We start from the raw sequence: 25,075 nt of genomic DNA, 5'->3' as shown, positions 1-25,075 counted from the left end.
ATGCGGTGATTCTTCTTGGGGGCTCCCTGTGGCAGCTGGTGGGCCACTGTGGTGTGCAGGCAGCTGGACTGGAGGGGTCTCTGGCGCGGTCCAGGGGGGCTCTTCTCCAGACTGCTGCCTCCCCACCCCTGAGAAGACGCCCTCTGTGCATGCTCAGAGGCACTGCTCACACAGCCCTTCCCGCAGGCTCCTCCACGTGCTCGGGTGGGGGGCGCACCCGGGGCGCTCGCTTGGAGGACGCCTCCGCCCCCCAGGGAAGGAGGGGGAGGCGGCGAGCGGGCGGGGCTGGAGCGCAGCGTGAGGGGAAGGAGGAGGCCGCGGCGTCGAGGCCGCCCCCTGCCCGGCCTGGCGCGGAGGGGCTTGGCGGCGGGAGCGCCGCTGGGCGGGGAGGCGCGGCCAGGCCGACTGGGGCGCCGAGCGGGGCCCTCCAGCCCCCCGCCGAGCGACGAAGGCCGCCCCCCGCGTGCCCGCGGCTGCGCCCGCCCGGCCCCCTCCGGGGCTGCTGAGGAGCTGCGCCCTGCAGGTGAGCCCCCAGGCCGCCCCGGTGGGTCTCGCCCCCCTCCCCCTCGCAGGGCTCTTCATCATCACCACCGCGAGAGGAAGGCTCAGCTGCAGGGCTGGGAGGGACCCCGGGGGCATCCAGTCCACCCCCCGCAGCAGGGAAGACTCCTAGGGCAGGGTCTTCTGTGGTGGTCGCTGGTGGCACGTGCAGAAGCCCGGGACCCGGTGGCGCAGCTAGAGGGGGGCCAAGCGCTAGGTTCTGCAGGGAGCCTCACTACGGCCTGGGCTGGGCTGGGCTGCAGTGGCATAGCTGGGGGGGGCAAAGCACTAAGTTTTGCAGGGAGCCTCGCTAAAGGGTGAGGGGCATAACAAGGGGGAGGATGCACTATGCTTTGCAGGGGGCCTCACTGTGGCGTGCAAGCGGCCGCTCCCCAGAGCCATTCTGGGCCAGGGGGAGCAAAACAGAGGCATTCCACTCTGTTTTGCTCCCCCTGGCCCAGAATGGCTCCGAAGGGGAGGGCTTACTTGCACGCCACAGTGAGGTCCCCTGCAAAACTTAGTGCTTTGCCCCCCCCTCTATATATGCCACTGCCAAGACCCCTGGCAGCAAGGCCAGCCACGCAACACAACAAGGGGCAGTAGGCTTGGTTCCACGGGCAGAGCTCCAGAGTGCACTTTTCGAGCACTCAAAAAGCCCTCCTGTCCGCCCCAAGCCTCTTACTGGTGTTTGTCACAGACTGGCCTCCCAGTCCGGAAGTAACTGGTGATGACACCATCACCAGTTATTTCCAGTTGCACCTCCAATACATGGACTGTGCAAAGTGGTACGGTGGGAGACAAACGTTGAGAAATGCTGTCCAAGAGCAGTGGTTCCCAATCTTCATGTGGGATGCTACACCCTTGAAGAGGTTAGCAACCTGACCCATGGGTGCTGTTAGTACGATACTTCTGGGTTTTGCTACCGCCACCAAATGCATGTAAATTAAAAAAAAAACACCACTTTTTTTACTTGCGTGTATTCAGCAATTGTGGCAGCAAAACCCAGAAGTGCTGTACTAACAGCACCTATGGGTCCCCAGTTGGGTCACTATCCTCCTTATTCGGTTAGCATCCCACACGAAGGGTGGGAATGCCTGCTCTGGGCGAGTTGTGACCCCCAGGTTGGGAAACACTTCCTGTTATGGTAGTGTTTCTCAAACTGTGGGTTAGGGCCCACTAGGTGGATCACAAGCCAATTTCAAGTTAGTCCCCATTCATTTCAATATTTTTAATACATTAGACTTGATTCTCCCATGGTATGCGACTGCATTGGGAAAATGTTACAGATCTGTACTTTTAACAGGCTACCATGTATCTGCTCTGAACAATGATAGTAAATGGGACTTACTCCTGGGTAAGTGTGGGTAGAACTGCAGCTTAGGATTGTTAAAAATTTTCCTGCTTGATGATGTCACTTCCAGTCATGACATCAGTTCTGGTGGGTCTCAACAGATTCTCATTCTAAAAAGTGGGTCCTGGTGCTAAAAGTTTGAGAACTACTGTGTTAGGGAAATAAAGCAGGGTATAAATTTGTAAATAAATAAATAGAGCATCTCCAGCAAGCATCTCCATGTCAAGCCTCTGCTTGAAAATATCCAGTGAGGGAGAATCCCACACTTCCCTTGGCAACCTGTTCTACTGCTGAACTGCCCTGACGGTAAAGAATTTCTTGCAGATGTCCCATTAATTAAATGGGAATACCCTGGAATTTGAGTAGGAATCTGAAATTCCACTGGATTGTTATTCTGCGGCTCTTCCAATTGTCTAGCCCAGGGGTGCTCAATAGGTGGATCGTGATCTACCGGTAGGTCGCGAGGCAAAATGAGTAGATCACGGAGCCCTGTCTCTCCAAACTGTTAATATGTCAGTTTCGTCTAGTGACTAGACCTGACACTAAACTGACACTGAAACTGACACTTTAGCTGCTCTTCAGGCATGCAGCAACAAAACTGACGAAACTGACTAGACTCCAGCAGGGGCTCCATGCATTAAAGGGGGTGTCTGTCAGACGCTTCCTTCCCCCCAGTAGATCTCCAGGCCTTGCTGGGTTTCAAAGTAGCTCTCGAGCCAAAAAAGTGTGAGCACCCCTGGTCTAGCCCTACTCTAAATTCTCTTTGCTTGCATACACAGCAAAGGGGGAAACAAAATGTAAGTCTAAATGGTAGCAGAACCCAGACCCTGCCTGCCTCCCAACAGCATCACTAGAAGTGGGTCTGCCCTTATTTGTTACTCTTATATTCAGGCTGAATGTTGTGGGAATCCTTGTTGAATGCTTTACTAAAATCGAGATAAATCACATTTATAGTATTCTCACCATCTAGTTTGCAGTTTGTCTGGTCTGAATGCATTGAATTAACGTAGGCCAGTTCAGTGGTTTTTAACCAGCTCGCTGTAAACTTGTCTCATTCTCATTCTCACTGCTCTTGTGAGGACATATGAATGAGAACAGAGCAATGGGAATGGGAGAAGATACCAACATTAGCCTTATTTCTTGATCCTTTCTTGATTAGTCTTTGGCTAAGAGGTGCTTCAACTGAGCTCTGCAGCTATATGTTAGCATGGGATTCTCTTTCCATTTTTCTGGATTGCTATTTCATATAGCTGCACCTCCCATTCATATTTGCAAACAAAACAGGATGATGTATGTATGTGTAGATAAACTTGCTTTTAAAAATCTATTACAGAACAGAACTATGGCGTTACTTATTTAGCCCCTGTCTCCGTTGAGGTTCAGATATTGTAAACTCTCAGTTTATGATGGCCTTAAAGATGCTTATTTCTGGGGGCTAAGAATAGGACCTCAGTTTGGGTGTACTTGTTGTAAGAGGCGACTAAACAGCCACCGGGTAGATGGGACTCCTTAGCCTGGGAAGGCAGCTCATCTGAGAAAAGGAAAACTCTGATCCCAAACCTCCACTGCCTTGTGGCTACATCCGGTTATGGAAAAGGCTTCAGGAGTCAACCTCGAGGCAAAATCTGGAGCCAGAGTCCCTGAGGCAGTTCATGGCTGAACATAGTCACGTTCTGGCAACTTCTGTGACGCCACTGGAACCAACCGTATTGGCTTCTGCCTTTCCGTTGGACCATTTCAGTGATGTGGAGAGGAGGGAATTGCTGCATGGGAAACAGTCTATCCTCCATATCTACTTTACCCAGGTTTTGCGCACTGGAGAGGACACTGTTCGAGAACCACCATTCAGAGCGCAATACCATAGTCTTCCGAGACTGAAGGTTGCCATTCAAAGTTGCTTTCAATTTCACTCGTGCTGCAAATGTGAAATTGGAATTTATAATGATCACCTTAAACTCCACACTATTTAAGCAGTAAAAACTTTATATGGTTTGCTATATTGTGCAGGCTTTTCATATTACACTCAAAGCACCCATATTCTGTTTTGAACTTTCATCTTGACAATGGACTGGGGAGGATACATTCAGGTAGAAATTCAAGAGGTGAAGTTCCCCAGGCAGCATCTCTGAGGAAGCTGTAATTATAAGCTATTGATAAATTGTATTATGAGTTTATAGTTCAGAAATGTCACCTACTGTAATAAATAACCAGTAGTCTTCACTGTTGAAATTTGAAAAGTACTACTGCCAGCATGGCTGAATACATAAGTTAAACTGCTAATCAAGGAATCAGTCAGTCACTGTATCCACACAGGTGGAATTGAAACTCAAGCAGAAATTTGACTGAAGTAACTGTTTAATTACCATTCTGCTGGCAAACCTTTCTCCTCCTCCACTAATTGAGGTTGATGGCAAAAAAAGAACTGTAATTGATGGATGATTATGAGCATGTGATGCAGGACATAGGATGGAATGGGACAGACAACATGAATGTTGGATTGTGTGAGTGTGTATACATTGGTGAAACCACTGTTGAAGTGGTGAGATCTGTGGCACATCCAGCCCATCCCTGTGATATTAACCTACTTGATTCTTGGAGGGCTGGGACAGACCTGATAGGCAGTCTTGAAATTACCATTCCATTTCCAAGCACCACTGCAAACCTCAGCGTGCCCACCTGCACTTTGTCAGCAACAAACTGTGCTTTGTGTCACATGGATGCATGTGGCTGCAGCATGGTGAGGGTCGGTTTGCAAATGTGCCCGCTGCCACATCGTTCTGGTAATGGGGTATGATGCTATTTCTTTAGTCTCTTCTCCTCCTATTGGTCTTCAGTCTTCTTTCACCTTCAATTCGTTCAGCATTTATTCTGTTGTGAGAGGCAACTTGCAGTGCCATCCTGTATAAGATAATCAGAAGGGTGTAAATGTGGGCCTACACCAGCAGTGGGAGCTGTGTCTTACTGTTGGTTAAAGGCTTGTGAGTTACTCCTAATTTTACCTCTCTTTAGCTTTTCTTATCTTGTTTCTTCCTCTGTAATGATAGTTGCAGGTCTCTTCTCTTTGTTCCAGTAAAACTCTTAACTAAAGTTAGTTTGGCTGTGTGTGGACCAGCTTCAGTCTCTCGGCTCTGCTAAGAGGTTATGGATCCAGGCCCAGACACAGTACAAACTTCAAAACTAAGGACAAACTGTGAGAAGCTGTGGCCAGTTGGAAAGGTTAGTGATCACTTTGGGATCCATAGAAGAAAAATGGCTACCAACTGTTCAGAGACAAACAGCCCAATCCTATCCAACTTTCCAGCACCAATGCAGCTGCAGTGCAACTCTGAGGAGGCCCTGAGGAGGCCTCTGTTACTTTCCCCCCATCACAGGATGCAGTGCTCACCCTGTTGGCATGACTGGATCGGCGCTGGAAAGTTGGATAAAATTGGGCCCTAGGTTTGCAGTAGCAGAGCTTAACAGTGAAAATTATCAGCTGTGGAAGTTTAAAGTGGAAATGCTACTTTCCAAAGATGATCTCTGGGATCTGTTGAACAGAGTTCGATCAGCTGATAACCCTGCAGAGTAGGACAGAGAAAATAGGCAGGTGAAAACAACTGTGGCTTTGGTACTGGAGAAACATTCATGCGAGAGAGGAAAAAAATGTGAAAGGTATGTGGAATGCTCTCCAGAAAGTGCACAAAGTCTTGAGCCTTAGCAGCAAACTGTTCTTACTATGAAAGCTGTATAGGATGAGACTTGGCAAGGGTGGGAGATGCATCTGTATATAAATGCCATGTTGGAAATTATGGAACAGCTGCACAGACTTGGAAAATAAATGAAAGAGAACCATGTAAGGGCACTGTTAAAGTGTAGTCTCCCAGAGTTCTTTGGTATGTAAACTGTGTAGTCTTCCAGAGTCTCCTAGTATGCTCTAGAAACTAGGCTGGAGTCAGACCTGACACTGAAGTATATTAAAAACAAACTGATGGATGAGTTTAGGTGTGGAAAGGAAATGCAAGGAAGTGAAGATAACAAAGAATCAGGGACAGCCCCTGTCAGATGAGGTCACCCAGCAGAAAAGGGAAATGAGCATGTTTTAGATGAAAGAAAATGACATTGAAAAAAAGACTGCTCAGTCTGGTGAACCCAGCCAAGGAAACCAGCACCAAAAGTGCCAAGAGAAACCGTTGGCGGCAGCAGGTCAACCTACAGTTGATGTGTGGGATGCCATCCAGGGTAACAGCTCATTGATTCAGAGGCAGTGAGCCACCCGACTAGCAACTTGGATTGGGGTGAAATCTCTGAAAAGTTGCATCTGTACTTTGTCCATTCCGTAGTGGTGGATACTTTTACTACCGTGAGATAGTAAATCTCCACTGGTCCTTGTCCCAGCCTCAGTCATACTGGTTTCCCTCCAGAGGGTGCTGCAGGACAGGACCCAAACAGTTCTGGTTCTGAACAGGAAGATTGCTCTGGGAAACCACCCAATCAGTCATTCTAACATGAACTTTAATTCTGGGAGAAACTTCCTGCTCTGAATTAGGGAGGGGAGCCCATTTTGGCAAAAGGGCTTTCCTCTAAGGCAGGGGACTCTAAACTTTTTGACCGAAAAGCTGCATCAAATATCTGGCACAGTGTTGATGGCTGGGGAAAAAAATTAAATATAAAATTTAAATAAATACATTAGTGATGGAATTTTGAATGAATGAATGAATGGGCTCAAATGTCCAGGATTTCGCCAAGCACCAACACAGCCGAAGAAATAAAGCACACACTTAAATAGACCCCCATTCCCCCACTCCACAAGCACCACTCTGGTTGTGTTTGGTCAACTGGACCAGAGGCTCTCGGGATCAGAGGCTCACCCTGGGCTGCATCTGGCCCCTGGGCTGGGGTTTGGAGACACCTGCTCTAAAGGGACCCTGCTTCATTGGTTCAAGAACAGAACTGCAGAACATTGGGGGGAGGGAGAGGGGAGAAAAACTACCCTGTGGAAGTTGGACTGGGGAAATCACATGATATACTTGAACCAGGATGTTTCCTGCCCTTGGAAGAGCAAGTCCTGGGGGACGACGACTCCTGCTTCTGTTGGTGGGCAAGTGCTGTTGGAATTCCTGCTAAAACAGGAAGTCTGCTGAAGGATAATTGGCAGTACTGGAGAAGGGGAAAGTGTGACTTTTGCCATGAATAAACCATCAGATTCTAGTGAATATGTGGTTGCAATTCTCACATGGGTGTAAGCTCACAGATGTGTTTTCCCACGGAATAGTTGCACATTTGGTCCAGGTCTAAGATTACATGTGCAACATGTGCATAGAGTTTATGTCTGAATTTGCTTCTCTGTCATAATGAAGTGAAGTGAAGAGGTGTGGGAGTGAGTGGTTTTTTACTCTCCATTTAATTCAGTGAGTGATTTTTTTTTTTTTCATTTCGCTGCCTCTGGTGTCAGTGTAACATTGTGTGCTGACGAAAGGAGCAGTTCCTGGTTTTGGTGGGGAAATATGGTTTGGAAAAAGAATTTTTTGCCCTGTTATATACGTATACATTCAGAGCCCTATGCCAGCATAGTTGCATCAGTGCAGATATACCGTTGTAGCTTTCTGGCTGTGTAGCAGTGACAGCAGGGGTGTATCTCAAAGACACATAGACTGAAAGGACTATCAAACCCTTTGTGGCTTGAATTGCTTTTTTAACATATAGGATTGCATTCTAAAGGTTTAATTGATTTCTAGGATTGCATTCTAAAAGGTTTAATTACCCCTGCTAATTGGGTAAGAGGCACTTTTTCAAGTGGGTGCTCCTTTTTTTAGCAGGGGGAGAGTAATTGGCCCACCTCACCCCAGCACTGTCTGTTCTAGTGGCAGTCTGCTGGTATTCATTTGCATCTTTTTAGATTGTGAGCCCTTTTGGGACAGGGAGCCATTTACGTTATTTGATTTTTCTCTGTAAACCGCTTTGTGAACTTTTAGTTGAAAAGCGGTATATAAATACTGTTGATTGATTGATTGATTGATTGATTGATTGATTGATTGATTGATTGATTAATCTACAAATACAGGGCGCAATCCTAACCAACTTTCTAGCACTGGCACAGATGTGCCAGTGGGGCATGTGTTGCATCCTGCAGTTGGGAGGTAGTCATGGAGGCCTCACAAGGTAAGGCAGTGTTTGTTTCCTTACCTTGGAGTTGCATTGCCCTTATGTCAGTGCTGGGAAGTTGGTTAGGATTGCGGCAGTCAGTTTTACAGTCAGTAGTTAAAAGCCTGCCAACAGCAATGTGAGTTAAAGCTACCTTACAGTGGAGAATCATGGGCATGGAAATACTTGCTTGAAACCTGTGACACAAGCACTAAATGCAGTTAACCCATTTCTGCCCAGGTGTACACATTTGATCCTTGTTGCGTATATGCAACGTTGGGCAGAAATGGCTTTTAATGTTAGTATATTATGTTATCACCTAGTGTTATCAGAAGCGTAAGCCCATTCAGGTCTTTGCTTCTCAAACAGAGATTAGTTTTCAGACATGCTTGAGTTATCACTCACAAGTTAAACTTTACTCAGTGCCACCTGTTAAATATTTTCTTGCAGATTTGTTGCCTTTTGGTTGGTTTGCACAACTTCTGTATTCTGCCAGAGTTCTCTGGTTGTGACACTGGGCTACAGAGAAATTCTGCGGAACCCTTCAGCAGGTAAGTTACCCCTCAGTGGTCTGGCATTGCTTGTTTATCTGTAGCGTCCATGGTAGAGGGTCTGGTGCAGGGCTGGCCCAACCTGATGCATAATATTTGCCTGGGTCAGCAGAGTTCTAGGCCAGGGGTGTCCAATGTTTTTGGCAGGAGGGCAACAACATCTCTCTGACACTGTGTTGGGGGCCAGGGATGAAAATAATTAATTTACATTTAAAATTTGAATAAATTTACATAAGTTTACATAAATGAATATATTAAAGATGAACTTATATGAATGAATGAAGGTCTTGCAATATCTCAAGGCCTATAAAAGGCCTTGCACAAAGCAAGGCTGGCCTTTCCTTTGCTGCCGATACTGCATCACAGATGTGAAACAGCAAGCAGTGGAGGAGGCCCTCATCCCACAGCCCATGCGAGAGGTCAAACAGTTGCCCTCACGCTGAGAGCAGTTGCGTCGGGCCAGTGCAGGCTCCAACAAATCTCTGGAGAGCCAGAGGCTCATTGGAGACTGAGGGCTCCCTGAGGGCCGCACTGAGAGGCCTCGAGGGCCGCAAGTGGCCCCAGGGCTGGGGTTTGGGTACCCTGTTCTAGGCTAATGGAGAAAATCCATTCCAGTCTTTAGGAACCACCTGGAATGAGATTGATAGACAAGTGGGCTGCTTCTCTTATTCAAGCTGCTTCTTTTACTTCTCCACTTCAGAACAGCATTTAAAGAGGCAAAGTACATTTGTTGCATAGTACAGCAAAATAGCATCACCTAGCTTGTCTTGTTGAAGTGAAGGGCTAATCTGAGTTGCAACCTGACCTTGAAAAATTGCTGTATACAGTACAGCTTTAGGTTCTGAGTTAGGACAGATCTGTACAACTTGTAACAGCTTGTCAGGTGTCTGGCAGTCCATTCCACCTTTGGTTGTCTTTTTGGGACTATTTGGGAGGAGTTGTCAAGTACCTGGCAGGCCTCTCTATATGGCTAGTGCAGTGGTTCTTATACATTTAGCACCGGAACCCACTTTTTAGAATGAGAATCTGTCAGGACCCACTGGCAGTGATGTCATGACATCATCAAGCAGGAAAACTGTTAACAATCCTAGGCTGTAGTCCTACCCACACTTACCCAGGTCCCATTTACTATCATTGTTAAAAGAATATACCTCGTAGCTTGTTAAAAGTACAGGTGTGTAACATTTCCCCAAATGCACCCACATACCATGATAACATCAAGTCTAATAGATTAAAAATTAAATATTGAAATGAATGGGGACCCACCTGAAATTAGCTTGCAACCCACATAGTGGGTCCTGATCCACAGTTTGAGAAACAGCTTGTGGGTGCCACAAGATGGGCAGGCCTGCATGAGGACATAGCAGAGTGGTGATTAGACATGGGTGTTGTCCCAATGTTGGCCTTTCCCATGTAAACATGGTGTAGTAAACATTTTTGCTACCATTATGAATTCCTTGAGTTGGACTGGTTTAAAATTTGTGAGAGAGAGAGAGAGAGAGAGAGAGAGAGCGAGCGTGCACATTGTTTAGGAAAATGCTTCCTTTTCAGTCTGTCGAGTAAGATGCAGCATAGAATTTATTTTGTTGCTTGTGGAGCTGAGGCTAAACCAGTTTAGAATAAAGTTCTGGATTTCACGATGGATTTTGTCCAACAAATAATGTGCAAAAAGTTTGGATACATTTAAGAAATTTCTTCCCTGTTCACTTATTCTCATAGAGGCCATCAGTACAATTTACAGCAAATTTAAAAAAAACCCACCAAAACCAGTACAATAAAATACCAGTAAAATAGGAAGAGTTGCCTAGGTGACTTCCCTATCTTTTGCCTATGTTGCCTACCTAGGCAACATCTAGTTGCCTAGGTAACTTTTTCTATCTCACCGTGAGCCAGTAAGTATACTTTAGAATGTGGGACTTCCTTCCTCTTGTTCTGGAGGATGGGAGTGACTTGGAAGGGATTGTTTGCCAAGTCCCTTAATTTTGTCTGATTTCCTTTTTCCCTCTTGGGCATAATAGAGTTAAATCTGTGACTGTCATTCTAGAGGGTTTGGGTCCTTCTAAGTGGTGGCTGCTCTGCACTGCGATGGATGGCAGGCGGCTGCCCCAGAGCCTCCGTGATGGCCAGTTGGGCCTCTTGAGTGCCCAGAATTGTGCAAGAGTCGGACGGCCCTGGAAGAAACCCAGAAGGGGCAGGGGCTCTGCCACTGCCGACTTCAAATCCAACTGGATGGCAGTATTGAATCTGGAGCACATTGATCTCCAACACAGTTCAACCAGCTCCCTGGAGCCTTCGTTGGCCCTTTGTGTTCTCACCATCAATGCACTCTGGAGGTAAACCCTATTGCTGGCTCATGGGTATTTTGGTGTCACTCTTCCTGAGGGTGATATCAGGAAGCCACACACCACCGCACCCTGTAGTGGTGCTCCTGCACCTGCTCTCCAGAAGTTCCCAAAGATTAATGGCAGCAGCCCCAAGATCGCACTCAAAAGCTCCTTCAGAACTCCAGGGTGTAGTTCATCTGGCTGCTGCAGAAATGGGCTGGTGAGAGCAAGTGGCCGCCTCAATGCTTGAGGAGCTGCTGCTGCCTGGGAGAACCAGTAGTGGCCATAGCTTGCTCCGATCACTGTCACCCATGCTCCTGGGCAGGGGATGATACTGGGTGGGAGATGACAGACGACAGGGAGAGGTCTGTTGTCTTGTTGCCTTGCATGAAGGATTCCGGGAAGCAGGACACTGGACAAGCTTTTTTTTAATGATTGATTATTATAATGGCCATTGCTGGTTCTGGAGTCTGTAATGGCTTGAGGCAGAGAAGGGAGTTTGGGGGGATGGGGTAACATTTCTTTGTGACATATGGGTGGGTCACACCTTTCTCCGTCCTCCCTGTTCCAGTTATCCCTGTGGAATGAGGGTTTACCACTTCTAAGTGTGCCTTTTGGGAGTAGCTAAACTGACTATGCACGGGATTACCCTCTGGTCTGTAAAAGCTTTTCTTGTGATTCTACAAAAAATAGCATGGGTCAGTAACAATTTGAGGCCCTAAAAAGTCTGGGCAGAATTACTTCAGAACTCTGATGGTCTGACTCTCGTAGATGCCATTGCCAGCATCCACAGAGGCATAAAAGGACCAGTGTAGTCTCATCACATGAGTAGGACGTGGCCTGCCAGTAAGCATTGCTGATCAGATTGGGCTTGCCCAATTCTTTGAGTGTGCATTTAGGGTGCTGAGAATTGGATATGGTAATATCCATATGGAATATGCAGACTCCTGAGTTGCATAACATTTTTTCATTCAGAAAGGATAGGGAGGCTGCATGGGGGAAACAACATGTATGTCAGACTGTCACAGATGGATACAGTCATTATTGCTCTGTGTGCATTTAATTATTTTGGAGCTCTGGGTGTGCTTATTTACAATCTCTCAGTATGAAATCTTCAGTGCTGAATGGATGGAGAGGTCCATCTGAAATTTAAAAAGCGTTGTTCAGACTACATTATCCATAAATGTAAGGTTGAAATTCAGGGGAAAGCTCCCCCGCCCAGATACTGAGGGCTGATTTTAAAGGGCTTAAAAACACCAAAACTAATTTTCCTGCTTTGAGCAGCCAAACCGCGCCATTTCCCAGCTTCTGCAGCTGCTTTTTATTATTATTATTAATTATTATTAACAGTATTTATATACCGCTTTTCAACTAAAAGTTCACAAAGCGGTTTACAGAGAAAAATCAAATAACTAAATGGCTCCCTGTCCCAAAAGGGCTCACAATCTAAAAAGATGCAAAAGAATACCAGCAGACAGCCACTAGAACAGACACTGCTGGGGTGATATGGGCCAGTTACTCTCCCCCTGCTAAAAAAAGGAGCACCCACTTGAAAAAGTGCCTCTTACCCAATTAGCAGGGGTTTAGACCTTTAAACTGCGAGTCACGCAGTGGTTCCTTGCTCCTCTCAGGTTCATTCCACAGTGATGCAAGGAAGTGGTCTTTTTAAAAAAGCCCTTTGAAATCGACCCCTAGTATCCACTAGCATGCGCAGTGAGTTAAATCTGTGGATGCCGATACTGCGGGTCCACTGTATTTCTTGAATGCGTGTCTAAGCAGCCTTGTCTTTTCTATCAGTGTGCATGGTCCAGAACATGGGGCAGAACGGCTGATTGTCCCGATACCACAGTTGGCCTCGTTCGGTTTTTTGGGTGATATGGTTTGCAGTATGTGCTAATGCATATAGATGCATCACATTAATTTCTGTGCATTAGCATAGAGATGAGGCAGTAGTCAAAGGAATGCCAGAATGAAGAGACTATCTCTGTGTCAGTAAAGATTGCCTGGGAAGATTTTGTTCTCTCACTAGACTGGGAATTACAAGTTTGCCCACTAACTTCAAAAAGCACAAATTCAAATTGTGCTTGATGTATGCAGGCTGAAGGGAGCCAAATGTTGAGTCATTCCTAATTAAAAGGTTGTACTCTTTTCTGCAACTGCAGCCCAAAATAGTGGGTGACTTGTTACTACACTACTGAATATTTATAAAATACCAGCTATTAGTTTGTTACAGCTTCATTTCTAGGGTTCCTGTACCAGACATTAATTTTTAAGCCTGACATTTAAGCTTTCCACATGCGCTGCCTCCGACGTATTCTCGGCATCACCTGGCAGGACAAAGTTCCAAACAACAGAGTCCTGGAACGTGCTGGAATCCCTAGCATGTATGCACTACTGAAACAGAGATGCCTGCGTTGGCTCGGTCATGTCGTGAGAATGGATGATGGCCGGATCCCAAAGGATCTCCTCTATGGAGAACTGGTGCAAGGAAAGCGCCCTACAGGTAGACCACAGCTGCGATACAAGGACATCTGCAAGAGGGATCTGAAGGCCTTAGGAGTGGACCTCAACAAGTGGGAAACCCTGGCCTCTGAGCGGCCCGCTTGGAGGCAGGCTGTGCAACATGGCCTTTCCCACTTTGAAGAGACACTTGGCCAACAGTCTTAGGCAAAGAGGCAAAGAAGGAAGGCCCATAGCCAGGGAGACAGGCCAGGGACAGACTACACTTGCTCCCAGTGTGGAAGGGATTGTCACTCCTGAATCGGCCTTTTCAGCCACACTAGACGCTGTTCCAGAACCACCTTTCAGAGCGCGATACCATAGTCTTTCGAGACTGAAGATTGCCAACTACTCGTACACTAACCTCATCTCCTGAAACCGCAAAACGGTGGATGCCTGTGATGTCATGGTTCTTCCTCTGCGCTTAGGAAAAATGAGGAAGCCTGATTTGACACAAGTTCCCCCCCCTTTTGAGTTCCGTCTGATTGTTCACATGATAGGCTACTAGTGCACAGTCCTGGCCTAGGGTCTGTGAGCTACTCCTTGTTCCACAAGGCCACATTCACAGATGAGAAGCCTGCTGGGGCAAGTAGCAGCACTGCCTTCTCTGCCATTGGTCCAGTTCCTTCTTTGCTGTTATAATAGTCTTCCTGATTATGAAGTTTGAAGTTCATGCAGTTTTTCAGAAAGGAGGCATAACTTCTTTCAGAAGGCCAGTGGCTCCTGAGTAGGATTGTGGTCCAGTATTGCTACTGCTGTTGGTTCTATTGTATTTCTTTTGTATTCTTTATTTTGTTGTTCTTTTGGAAGCCACCTTGGGCTTTGTGAAGGTGGAATATAAATGATCTAAACAATTTGCACAGGAAAGTTATGTTTGTGCGGACGCCGAGCCGTCATCAGATAGCAGTGAGGGCTTTTTAGATAAAGTTACCAGATAGAAAGGGGTACAGAGTATGTATACCTTTAACCGTTGTAAAGAAGAGGGAATGTTGGCCAGTGCAGTTCAATATGGATTTAAAAAGCTGCATTTGCCAGCATTCCCTCTTCTATACAGTGGTTAAAGGCAGGGGTTCTCAAACTTCTTGGGAGTAAACCTCCCAAGGTAAGTCTTTGTGGGGGCAGGGAAAATGGCAGCAACGCAATCCCCAGGATCGTGCCATTGAGGGGCAGGGGGGCTATCTTAAAAACACACCTTCTACCTGGGTCCGGGAAGCCCCCATGGAGTGCTCTGCAAGGCTCCCGCAGCTTGTAAAAAGTGAAGATAGTGATCATGACCCACTTCTGGGTTGCAATTCTGAAACCAAAAGTGGGTCATGATCCCTATTTTCACTTTTTACAAGCTGTGGGGAGTCCTGCAGAATGCTCTGCAGGGCTCCCAGCACCTCTGGACCCCAGCAGAAGATAACGTGTTTTAAAAAACACTCCCCCCCCCCCGTGGCAGAGCCACGATCCTGGGCGTGAAATATATAGGCAGTCTCTCCCCCTTTTTATCTGGTAACCGTATCTTTAGATGAAAATTCATTGTATGTCTGGCTCCATCCCCAATGATTAAATTTCATTTTTGCATGATTAACAGAAGGATGGGTAGAAAATGCACAGCTGGTCTTCAGGTATCATATCTTGTCAGAATAGTGGGAGCTACCTTGATGCTGCGATCATGGAGGCTGGTGTGTTCTTTTTCCTTCTTTCTGAACTGGGTAATCTCTGGCTAGTGTTCAGGCAAAATAGGCCTCAAATTCGAAAACTACCGTATGTTTTTAAAGCTGTTGGGGACTCGGTGGGTGGGATCAAGCCCCCCGCTATAGCAAGTGCTGCAGTTACACAGTCTCTGAAATGCCTTTGTTAAAAACATTAGTTTTAATTTATTTAAACACCAGATTTGCTTATGTGGTTTAATCTTATGCTTCAACTTTAAGCGTCTTAGGCAAGAAGCAGGTTTATGTGCCATAGAAAGAGAGAGGGAGAGAGAAATGTGGCAAAGCACCACTAGTTACAAAACTTTCCTGTAAAATCCTCATACTTTTAGTGGTAGATTCCACCCCCCTCCCCGCATTGGGTTCGTCTCCAGTTACAAAGAAGAAGGTGGGTAAAAAATTCCTCTGAGAATTCAGTGAAGGGATAAATCTTTGCTGGTGGAACAAGCAGGTTGAATAAGATTCTTTGTTTTGGGGGGGCAGGGGAAGAAAACTTTAAACATTCTGGTTTAAAGTGCCCTCTCATGTTTAAAAAAAAAAGCAGCAAGAAGTTCAGCTTAAGCAAAACAGCTGGAGAAATCATTAACTACAATTAGTGATGTCAGAGTTGAACTGATTAAAGGTTGTTTTCTTGCTGGTGGAGGTGTGTGCTGTAGAGACGGGTTCTCTCTTCTTTGTGCTCTTTGTTTTTTGTTCTTTTAAGTTTCATTTTGGAACAGTGAACAGAAAACTGCTCACATTGGTGCTGCCGCTCCAGCTGCGTTGTGTATGTGTTTGTTTCTCTAGCTGCCACGCACAAACAACCCATTTGACCATGAGGACTCTTCGCAGGTTGAAGTTCATGAGTTCGCCCAGCCTCAGTGATCTGGGCAAGAGAGAGCAGGCAGCCTTAGATGAGCGGGGGACTCAGCAGCGATGGGCTTGCTCCAACGCTACCTGGAACAGGTAGGATCTTGCACTTCATCATCCACCTCCACCATCCCCGGAGTTTTTGTTCAGAACCCACATAATTAGCACAGGCTGTCAAATTCAGATCGATAACTTTCGTCTCAGATATCTTTATAAAAATAAGTTGTAAGTTATAGCACACTTTGGATTTTTATATTTTATTTAGAAAATGCCTGCTGTTCTACTTGCTGTATTATTATTAGGAAAAGCATGATTTTTACTTACACACATTTCATTCATTTTGGCAGTCAGTGATAGTGAAAAAGTTCCATAGATGATCTTATCATGCTTGGTATTTGGTCTCCTGGTTATTTTTGTCCTGTATGCATGTAGGTGTTTTACTGCCCTTTGTTTCAGACAAGAGAAAATAATGCTAGGGATTTGGTTTTCCGGAAAAAGAGAAACTGTGTGCCTTTTGATAAGTACCCAACATACCTACACTTGAAGAGAATAGTTAGGTATATTTGGAGCCAGAAAGAAACCATAACAGCTGCACAGAGATTTCCTTAAAGAATTTTGCAAGTTTTGCAAAAGTATTGCCAGAGTCCCCTGTACTTTCGTTATGACTTTGCTGTTATTGATGTAGGCTGTGTGTATTTAGAGAATGTAAATGGCTGTAACCCCTTCTGGGCCTGAGAGAGAATCTGACTATAGTTATCTTTGTTTTGATAATTTCCAAACGAGATTACAGCTATGTGATGTATGTGGGTCTACCTTTTGAAGTTTATTCAGAAACTGCAGAATCCAGCTGCCAGGCTCTGAACTGGTACTAGATGTTAGGATCACAACTCATCTGTACTTAGACAGCTGCACTGGCTCCTGGTTGATTTCCAAGCCCAGTTCAAAGTGTTGGTCCTTGCATTCAGGACCCTTTACAGCACCTAGGGTTAGCTTGCCCAAGTTCTTCAACAACCCTTTCTTCAAGTGCCCCTGCCACCTCTAGTTTGATCACAGTGAGCAAATTGTTCCACTGATAGTGCCATCTTCATGGTGCCATGTGAAAATCTTTCCACTTCCCAGGTTTTTAAATTTTAATTTGTTTTTAAATTGTGAATGTTTGTATTTCTAGTTTGTTACTTTAATCTTTATACGCTGGCTTAGTTATTTGTGCTCATGTTTTTAGTTGTGTTAAGCTAGATCCCGTTTGTGCTGGGAGATGGTGTTGCTTGATAATTGTAAACCAAATTTTGGGGCTCATTTGAGTTTAACTCTCCTAATAAATACATACATAAAGTAAGCAAGAGGCAGGTAAACAAAGTTAGGCTGTAATCCTATGTGCACTTACAGTCCTTTGAATGTTTACTCAGAAGAAAATCCCATTGTATTCAATGTGATGTATTTCCAAGTAAGCATGTGTAGGATTGCAGCCTTAGGTCCTGACTAAATATTACACGCAAATATAAGTAATGAAATACTTTTGGCCTTTGGGGAAAAAAGGAAAGCTTTCTGGGGAGGGGACAAGTTGAGCAGAGAAGTGGTGGGCACTGCAGGAGTTGAGGAGCTAAGGCTGCAATCCTGTCCACACTTTCCTGGGAGTAAGCCTCATTGAACACAATGGAACTTGCTTCCGAGTAGACGTGAATAGGATTGCACTATAATTCTTTAACATTGCTCTCCTACTCTAAGTGGGTCTAAGTTCTTCTGTTTTTAGAAAGGAGAGAAGAAAGGGAGTTTCATTACATGCACTTGTAGTTGTAAATTTTGCCTTTGTGTAAAAAAAATTTTAACTTTGGTTGCCCTTTGGGGAGAAAAACAGGCACAAACCAAGAAAATACATTCAAAAACCCAGATGAAATTTTTGTTAAGCCACAGAGTGCGATCCTATACACTTTTAAGACAAGCTGTGCAGACGGCTGTGATCTTCTTCCAGCTTGCTGCCAGGAAGCCAGAAGATCGGAGGCTACTAACACTTCGAAAGGCAGGGTGCAAGGCCATCCTCCAAATGCATCTTAAATATGCATTCATTGTTATATCAGGATGCCAGCTGCTTAAATTAGATCAGCAGTTGGTATCACTAAAAGTGACTTGGCTAAATTAGAGCAAACCTTTACTAAGACCTCTCTGAAAGGGCTGCTGTAGACATCACCAAATGTGGGACGTCATTGACAAGAATAAGACTGTCAAACTTGCTTCATGCAGCAGGCCAAATAGCATTCATGGTGCCTGATGATGGTTGGAAGTGACCTCATTAAGCAAATGATGGCCAGAAATAAGCACTTCATTCTCAAGTAGGAACTTATGACAGAAGAGAAAATGTGCAAAGCTTAATCATGTTTTCAAGAGCCCAGTTATCATGTGGCTTCAGCACCGCCACTTCTACTGAGGAATGAAGCTGCTGTTCCCTCAGTTCTCATGGGACTCTTGGACTTTGCCTTTAGTTCTTAAAGCGACAGTATAAATTTGTTGGCTTTAAGGGAGTTTCAGCTATATGTGATTGTGACTTTATGCTTTATCCTCGGAATGTAACCTTCATGTAAGATGTGAGACAACTGTGCTTGTCACTGTTAAGGCTTTCAAAAATGTATTTAGAATGTAATAATATCTGTTGGAAATATGGTCCAATGGAAGCAGACTTCTTTCATTGTTGGTGGAGAAGTCACAGGCAGGAGCCACATCCACTTGCTACATGTGCACACCACTTGTGGTGGTGGCCTGGCTCCCTGATATGGCATATCACCTTTCACAACAGCTATAAAGGTCCTTGTGATGCCAGAACAACTCATTTTCAAAAATTGCACAGTCAGTAAATAAGAGGGCAGGTCCTCTTATAGATTAGGAACTGGTTGAAGACAGGAGATGGGTGTAAATGGGCAGTTTTCACAATGGAGTGAGGCGAAAAGTGTCAGTCCCCGAGGACAGGTCTTGCTATTGCTGCTTTTGGCTTGTTCATAAATGACGTGAAGATGAGCAGAAAGGTGGCCAAGTTTGCAGATGATACTAAACTTTTCCAGATGGTAAAGTCCAGAAGGGATTATGAAGAGCTCCAAAAGGATATCTTTAAACTAGGGAAATGGGCAGTAAAATGGCTGATACACTTCATTGTAAGTCAATGTAAATTGATGCACATTGGGGTAAAAAAAAAATCAAAATTTCACATATATGCTTCTGGGCTTCCAGAGTTATCAGTGATGGATCAGAAGGGAGACCTTGGGGTGCTGGTGGAGAGTTTGATGAAAGCATTGATGCAGGGTGCAGCAGTAGTGAAGAAGGCCAGTTCCATGCTCGGAATAATTAAAAATGGGTTTGGGAATAAGACGGCCACATGCCTTTGTACAAATTGATGTGATGGTTATGAGCCATGATGACTATATGCAATGTCTGAATTTTAAAGGTAGACTTTTCCTGAATGCCGGATTCTAGAAAGTTGCAACAAGATACAGGCATCACGTTGTCTTGAATGTTCCCTAAGGCAGTGGTTTGCAAACTTTTAGCACTGGGACCTACTTTTTAGAATGAGAATCTGTCAGGATCCAGCAGAAGTGATGTCATGACTGGAAGTGACATCAAGCAGGAACATATTTAACAATTCTAGGCTGCAAGCCTCCCCACACTTACCCAGAAGTAAGTCCCATTAACTATCATTGTTAAAAGCATATAAATAGTAACCTGTTAAAAGTACAAATCTGTAACGTTTCCCCAAATGCAGTCACATACCATGGGAGCATCAAGTCCAATATATTAAAAATAAAATATTGAAATGAATGGACCTGAAATTGGCTTGCAACCCACCTAGTCCCGACCCACAGTTTGAGAAATACTGCCCTAAGGCATTTGGGCCACTGTGAGATCAAAACATGGTTTCCTGTTTAGAATTACTTTTCAGACAAGGGCATCGGATAGCTACCCAAGACATGAAATTTGTAGTAGAATACCAAAGGTGAGCTTTTGGCAGGCCTGGTTACGAAACCCAAATATGGACTTGGATAATTTGCTGTCTCCAATAGTTACTCCTCCATAAAATCAACTTTTGATTAATGAACCTCGAAGGGGTTTTGGAAAATGGTTATATTTCCTGTCTTTAGGGTTTAGGAAAATAGTGGTACAGATATCCAGGGGTTGTTAATTCAAGCATTTGACGTAAGGGCACCTTGATTATGGGCCCCTTCCCATTAGTCAGTCCCCACATATGCATCAGCACTCACCATGACACCATTCTTTTTGAATCTGTTTCCAGTGAAGCTACTCTGTTTTGAGCCCAGTTTGCATATTGTCATTTCACTTTTTTATTTTTTTTAAGTGATCTATTTTTTCTGTCTGGCCTGCTGTGCTCTAGATTTAATTATCTGGGGGAGTTAGTGTGGTAGTAGTGGCAGTAGCTTGATGTGTGGATTATTATCCTACCCTAGGGGTTAGATCTGATAATTTTCATTTCCCTCTTACTGTTATGATTAAGGGGAGATGAAACAGCGCAAATCACTAGATTTTAATTGAGAAGAAGATTGAGGCATAGACTTAAGTGGTATATTGCTGGCAACAGAGCTACAAATGGGATCCTGCCTCCTGGTTATCAGGCAGCTACTTCATTCACTGCCAGTGGCCTGAAATGGTGCCCCCAGCACACCCCACTAGCCTCCTGATCATATGTTACCGCTGCCACTAGTACTGAGGGTTCAGAGGTTGACCAAGCTGTGTGGGCCCCTTGATGGACTTGGACCCTTGGTCAGTTCCTGACATGGCCAATCGCTGATTCCAGTATTTTATAAATTTATCAAAAAGGAATATCCTTACTGGTGGTGGTAGTAGAAGTATTTTGTCATTTCAAACCTTTTCCTCCCCAGCCCGTTGATCACGAACAGATCTTCAACTTGTGTTTTCTCCAGGCTTTCAGCATTTTGTGGCTCTCATCCACCTGCCACCTGCCTTTCCATTCTTTGAAAATAATCACTAGGAGCACATGAAAATGAAAATTGTGCAATATGTAGCCAAAGTGTACAAATTGCAATGATCATTTTTTTCTGTCCATTTGTGTATTATTAACAGTTTATTTTCTAAACTCCTTCTTGCAGTATCCATAATGGAGTCATAGCAGTGTTTCAGCAAAAAGGGCTTCTGGAGCATGAGCTTTATAATCTCAATGAAGGAGTGAGGTGAGTAAAATTATCAGATATCACTGTTCAAAAGACTTGCCTCACTCGCAGAACATTTTAGAAGATGACGGAAACATTTGGACATGCCTGCATCTCCCTTCCCCAGCGGTCACGGTCATCCCGTTGCAGCTCATCCCACAGGATGACACCCACCAGCCCGCCTGCTCCCCTCCTCCCTTGTGCTTCTCATCTCAGCCTCACCAGGGATGCGTTCCACTGGGACGCGCAGCTGTAGCTCCTGGAGCTGGTGGATGAGGTGAGGTTAGGTGCAGCGTGGCTCATCCTCCTGCTCTGCTGGAACTTTGCTCTAAGTGTGCCTGCTTCCTCTTCCCCACCAGCTGGCTAGCGTGGAACCTTCCTGGGACTCTGCTGCAGCCATGCCCTGGCCAGTCAGGGAACAAAGCACCAGGCCAGGCCAGGCTGTTGTACATTCTTCACTTCCTCCCACAACCTCTATCCTTTTTGAGTTGGGAATAGCATCTTCCTGGCAGATTTGCAACAGGCCCTGAGTGAACTGATTGTGATACAGGGAAATGGTAAGCTCCAGGCTGCCCCCAATGTGGCAGGATAGTGCAGGGCAGGGAAGAGAACTAGTGATCAGATGTCTTCCTTTAGGCAAGCAAAAGTCGTGTTCCCAGGGGCTTGCTAGGTCAGGCAGTCTGGTTGACTTCCAGGCTTGAATTGTGATGACTGCTTTAGGAGTTGTCTGGCTTCAGGTGGGTGGAACAATTCCACTTCCTTGACACCCTTTACAGGGGTTGGCAGTGAGGAAGCTGGGTGAGCCCTCAGATGACACCAGACCCTGAACCAGGGTGGTTTGCACATGGGAGAGCTTAGACAGGTTAGTTGTCTTTTCCCAGTTAGGTGCCCACGCTAAGGGGGGGGGGTATTATTCTGAAACTGCTGCATTTTACCAATTGCTTGACATTATAGCTTTCAGTAAAACATAACCCTAATTTTCTTCCAAGATCTGTGTCATGCATGTTTTTTTTTGGGGGGGGGAGCGGGGGGATATCTGGGCAAGTAAATCTCATTGTGCACTGGTGTCAGAATTACACCACCATGGCATTTTTCTAGTATTGTCCTGGTGTCTGTGGCACATCTGTTGGTGGAGAAACGACTATACTGGTGGGGCTGTCATTGCGCCAGTGTATGAGGAGGTGCAAGACACATCTCAAGGTTAGGATTGGGTTGCTGTTTAAGTAGATCGACCAGTGCTGTAACCTGAGAGCCATTTCTGGTTTTTGACTCAGAATTCAAACCATCTCAGCTCTTCCTCTAACCTGCAGTGTTAACTATGTACTACATTGCACAGCTGTCAGAAGCCACTTGGCCACAGCCTCCCCAACCATGTGGCAAAATCTATTGTTATGCATTGCACTGACATGGCAATTTTGAAATGCTTTAACTTTGTTTTTATCCAGTTTTTTTTTTTTTAAAATGACATAATTTAAAACAGGAACAGCAAGAACCTTTTGTCTTTGCTATGACCTTTAGTGGGAGAGGGAGACTGCTGCCTAAACACAGCTACATTTAAAATCCTGGATTTTTCCGTTATTGTTATGGGGTGGCTCTCACTTCCTTGCCAGGAGGCGGGAGTGGGAGAGTGAGTAACAACTTCCAAAAAAGAAACTGGCTGAACACACAAGTTGGACCTCAGTCTGCATGCCCTGCACTAATGCATTGCCTGTGCCATTAAAGAATGACAGTAACTTCCCACCTAGTACCTCCTTGCAGCCTCTTGCAAAGCCCAGTCCTATGCATGTATAGTCAGAAGTGTGAGATTCTGTGGTTCTTTTGGGAGGGGAGGGATTTTTAAAAGATATTTTCAGGTAGGCTCTTGCAAATGTATTTGGTATTAATCCACAGTGAGACTTGAATTTAGAGTTTTATGAGAGCCATTTGCTTGTAGTGGAACTACTAATATAAGTTATTGCAGTGCTTCCCAAACTGTGGATCGTGACCCATTGATGGGGTGCAAGCCCGTGTGTGTTGGGCCCAACATAATGCTCCTGTCTTGTCAGAATGCCTTATGGTACTGGTTCCCAAATTCACAGGGAGTTTGCCACACTGTATTAACCTATAATGTGACAGAGTTAGGTGTTGGACACTGAGAGGGTTTTCATGTAAATGTCTATTAGATGTCATGCTTGAAGTACTAAGTTTCTATCTGAATTTCTCCAAGCATGAGTACATCGTGGTACTGTCCTGTGTTTCCTAAGCATCTGCAGATTTCAGGCGTTACTAGAAATAATAATTGTCTCTAGTGACCTCATTCTTCATAAACATGGTATGTATTGCAGTGCAGTGGGAGTAGGGACTATCCACAGGTCATGCAATCATGCCTTCTAATATGTAGTACGTGAATAGTATAATAACAACAAGGAGTTTTCTGGTACCTTAAAACCTAATGAACTTACAGTCCAATCCTATGCCTTTCTACTCACAAGTGAGTCCCATTATAGTCAATGGGGCTTACTGCCAGGAAGGTATGGATAGGATTGTAGCCTTAATGTGTTTCAAGCTTTCATAGGCAAAGATCTACTTCACTGTATGTATACAATACAGTGTGAAGGTTACATGGAATTTTTTTGTGCTTTTTTTTTTGGTGCAGGCAACTACTGAAAACTGAGCTGGGATCCTTTTTCACTGAATATTTACAGGTTTGCATAGTTTCCTACTTCGTTGTGATTAATTTTAGTTCTTTTTGCATTGTGAACTTGTTAACTAGCAGCCCAAGCTTATTGGGCTCTTAAGCTGGTGGAATGCTCAGCGTTCAGTCCCTTATGGCTGTTGGAAAAGACATTCTAGCCACATGTGGAGTTGCACTAGAACCTTCTCCCATGTGCCAGAGGGTTGTCGCAGCCCGCTGACCCAGGTAGGATGGCGAGGGGAGGCGTCTTGTGGTGCCTCCTCTTCTGAGCAAGCAGCGCTCCCTTCCCCTTAAGAAGTGTTCCTTTCCTTCCCCCCCTTTCAGTGTTCTTCCTCCTCCTCAGTGAGCAGTTCCCTTCTCTTTGCTTAAGATGGAGAGGGCTGGAGTGTGGCAAGGCTCAAACCGTATTACTGAGACCTTGCTTCTGAGGTATAAGCTCAATGGAAAGGGATGGCAGTTCCCCATTTCCCTCCTCTCCTCCTTATCAAGCAGAGCCATCACATAGTTACTTGGGTTATGCACTACCCAGGAGGGTGCAGTGGCATTAAAGGAGATGCCATTATTTCTTTTCCTCTGTTCTAGAACTTTTTGTCAAAAGACAGTATGGAAAAATAGTTAATAACTGTAAGAGCAAATATAAAGTGAATGGGCACCTGGGCATATGCCTGTCAGTGGTTTTTGGCAGACAAGTCAGAAGGTTTGAAAACAGTTGAGTGATTAGTGTAAGGGGCTGAATGAAATTTGAACATCCTATGTGCCACTTGCAGTCTGCAAAGGTTCAGTCCAGGAAGAGTTACATTGTGAAATTCTAGTTTCTCTCTGTCTAGGCTGTCTTGAGGCTACCCTGAGGCTTCATGAAGTTATAATGCATTAAGATGGAGAGTTTTGTATAGTGCAGTTAGCACAAGTTATTATCATTTATCATCATCCATCCAAAATGATAATTCATTTATCATCTATCCTTCCAAATGATAAACCAGAAATATGGACAAGCCACTTTTAATAAACTCACATTAGAAAGAATGACTCATGGTTAAAAAATGAGTAAGGGCGCAATCCTTACTACACCTTGAACCCTTGTGCCAGCAAATCCCTTGTGCCAGCCAGCCAGCCAGGAGGGTCGCAAACATGCCGTAAAGCATGTTTGCACCTCTGTGGGAGTACGCTGTGCCAGCACACGAAGGTGTACTAGCCCACGGAGGCCAAATCCAGTTTCTGCGGCAGCAGCAAGTGAATTCGTACTGGCTGAGTTCGGCTGGCGCAGGGGTCTTGGGGAGGCATGGTGAGGGCAGCGGGGAGGCATTCCGG

General features: G+C 45.2%; 1 protein-coding gene across 2 annotated transcripts in view; it reads left to right on the top strand.

Moving 5' to 3' along the window:
* Window positions 1-447: 447 nt before the first annotated feature.
* PRR5 (proline rich 5) overlaps window positions 448-25,075 on the top strand; it is a 43,128-nt gene continuing 18,500 nt past the window's right edge. The window contains exons 1-5 of one of the 2 annotated variants that reach the window (XM_066632352.1): window positions 448-523; window positions 8,462-8,562; window positions 15,911-16,024; window positions 21,034-21,114; window positions 23,729-23,777. In XM_066632352.1, the coding sequence (XP_066488449.1) occupies window positions 15,921-16,024; window positions 21,034-21,114; window positions 23,729-23,777 (234 nt within the window). In that variant the 5' untranslated portion in view covers window positions 448-523; window positions 8,462-8,562; window positions 15,911-15,920. Of the gene's footprint in view, window positions 524-8,461; window positions 8,563-15,893; window positions 16,025-21,033; window positions 21,115-23,728; window positions 23,778-25,075 lie in introns of those variants that run through there. The other variant, XM_066632351.1, reaches the window with a different exon arrangement.

This window comes from Tiliqua scincoides, chromosome 6 (genome assembly GCF_035046505.1).
Source record: "Tiliqua scincoides isolate rTilSci1 chromosome 6, rTilSci1.hap2, whole genome shotgun sequence".
Taxonomy (NCBI): Eukaryota; Metazoa; Chordata; class Lepidosauria; order Squamata; family Scincidae; genus Tiliqua; species Tiliqua scincoides.
The sequence above is the reverse complement of the archived record's forward strand: the minus strand, read 5'-3'. Positions and strand labels throughout refer to the sequence as shown.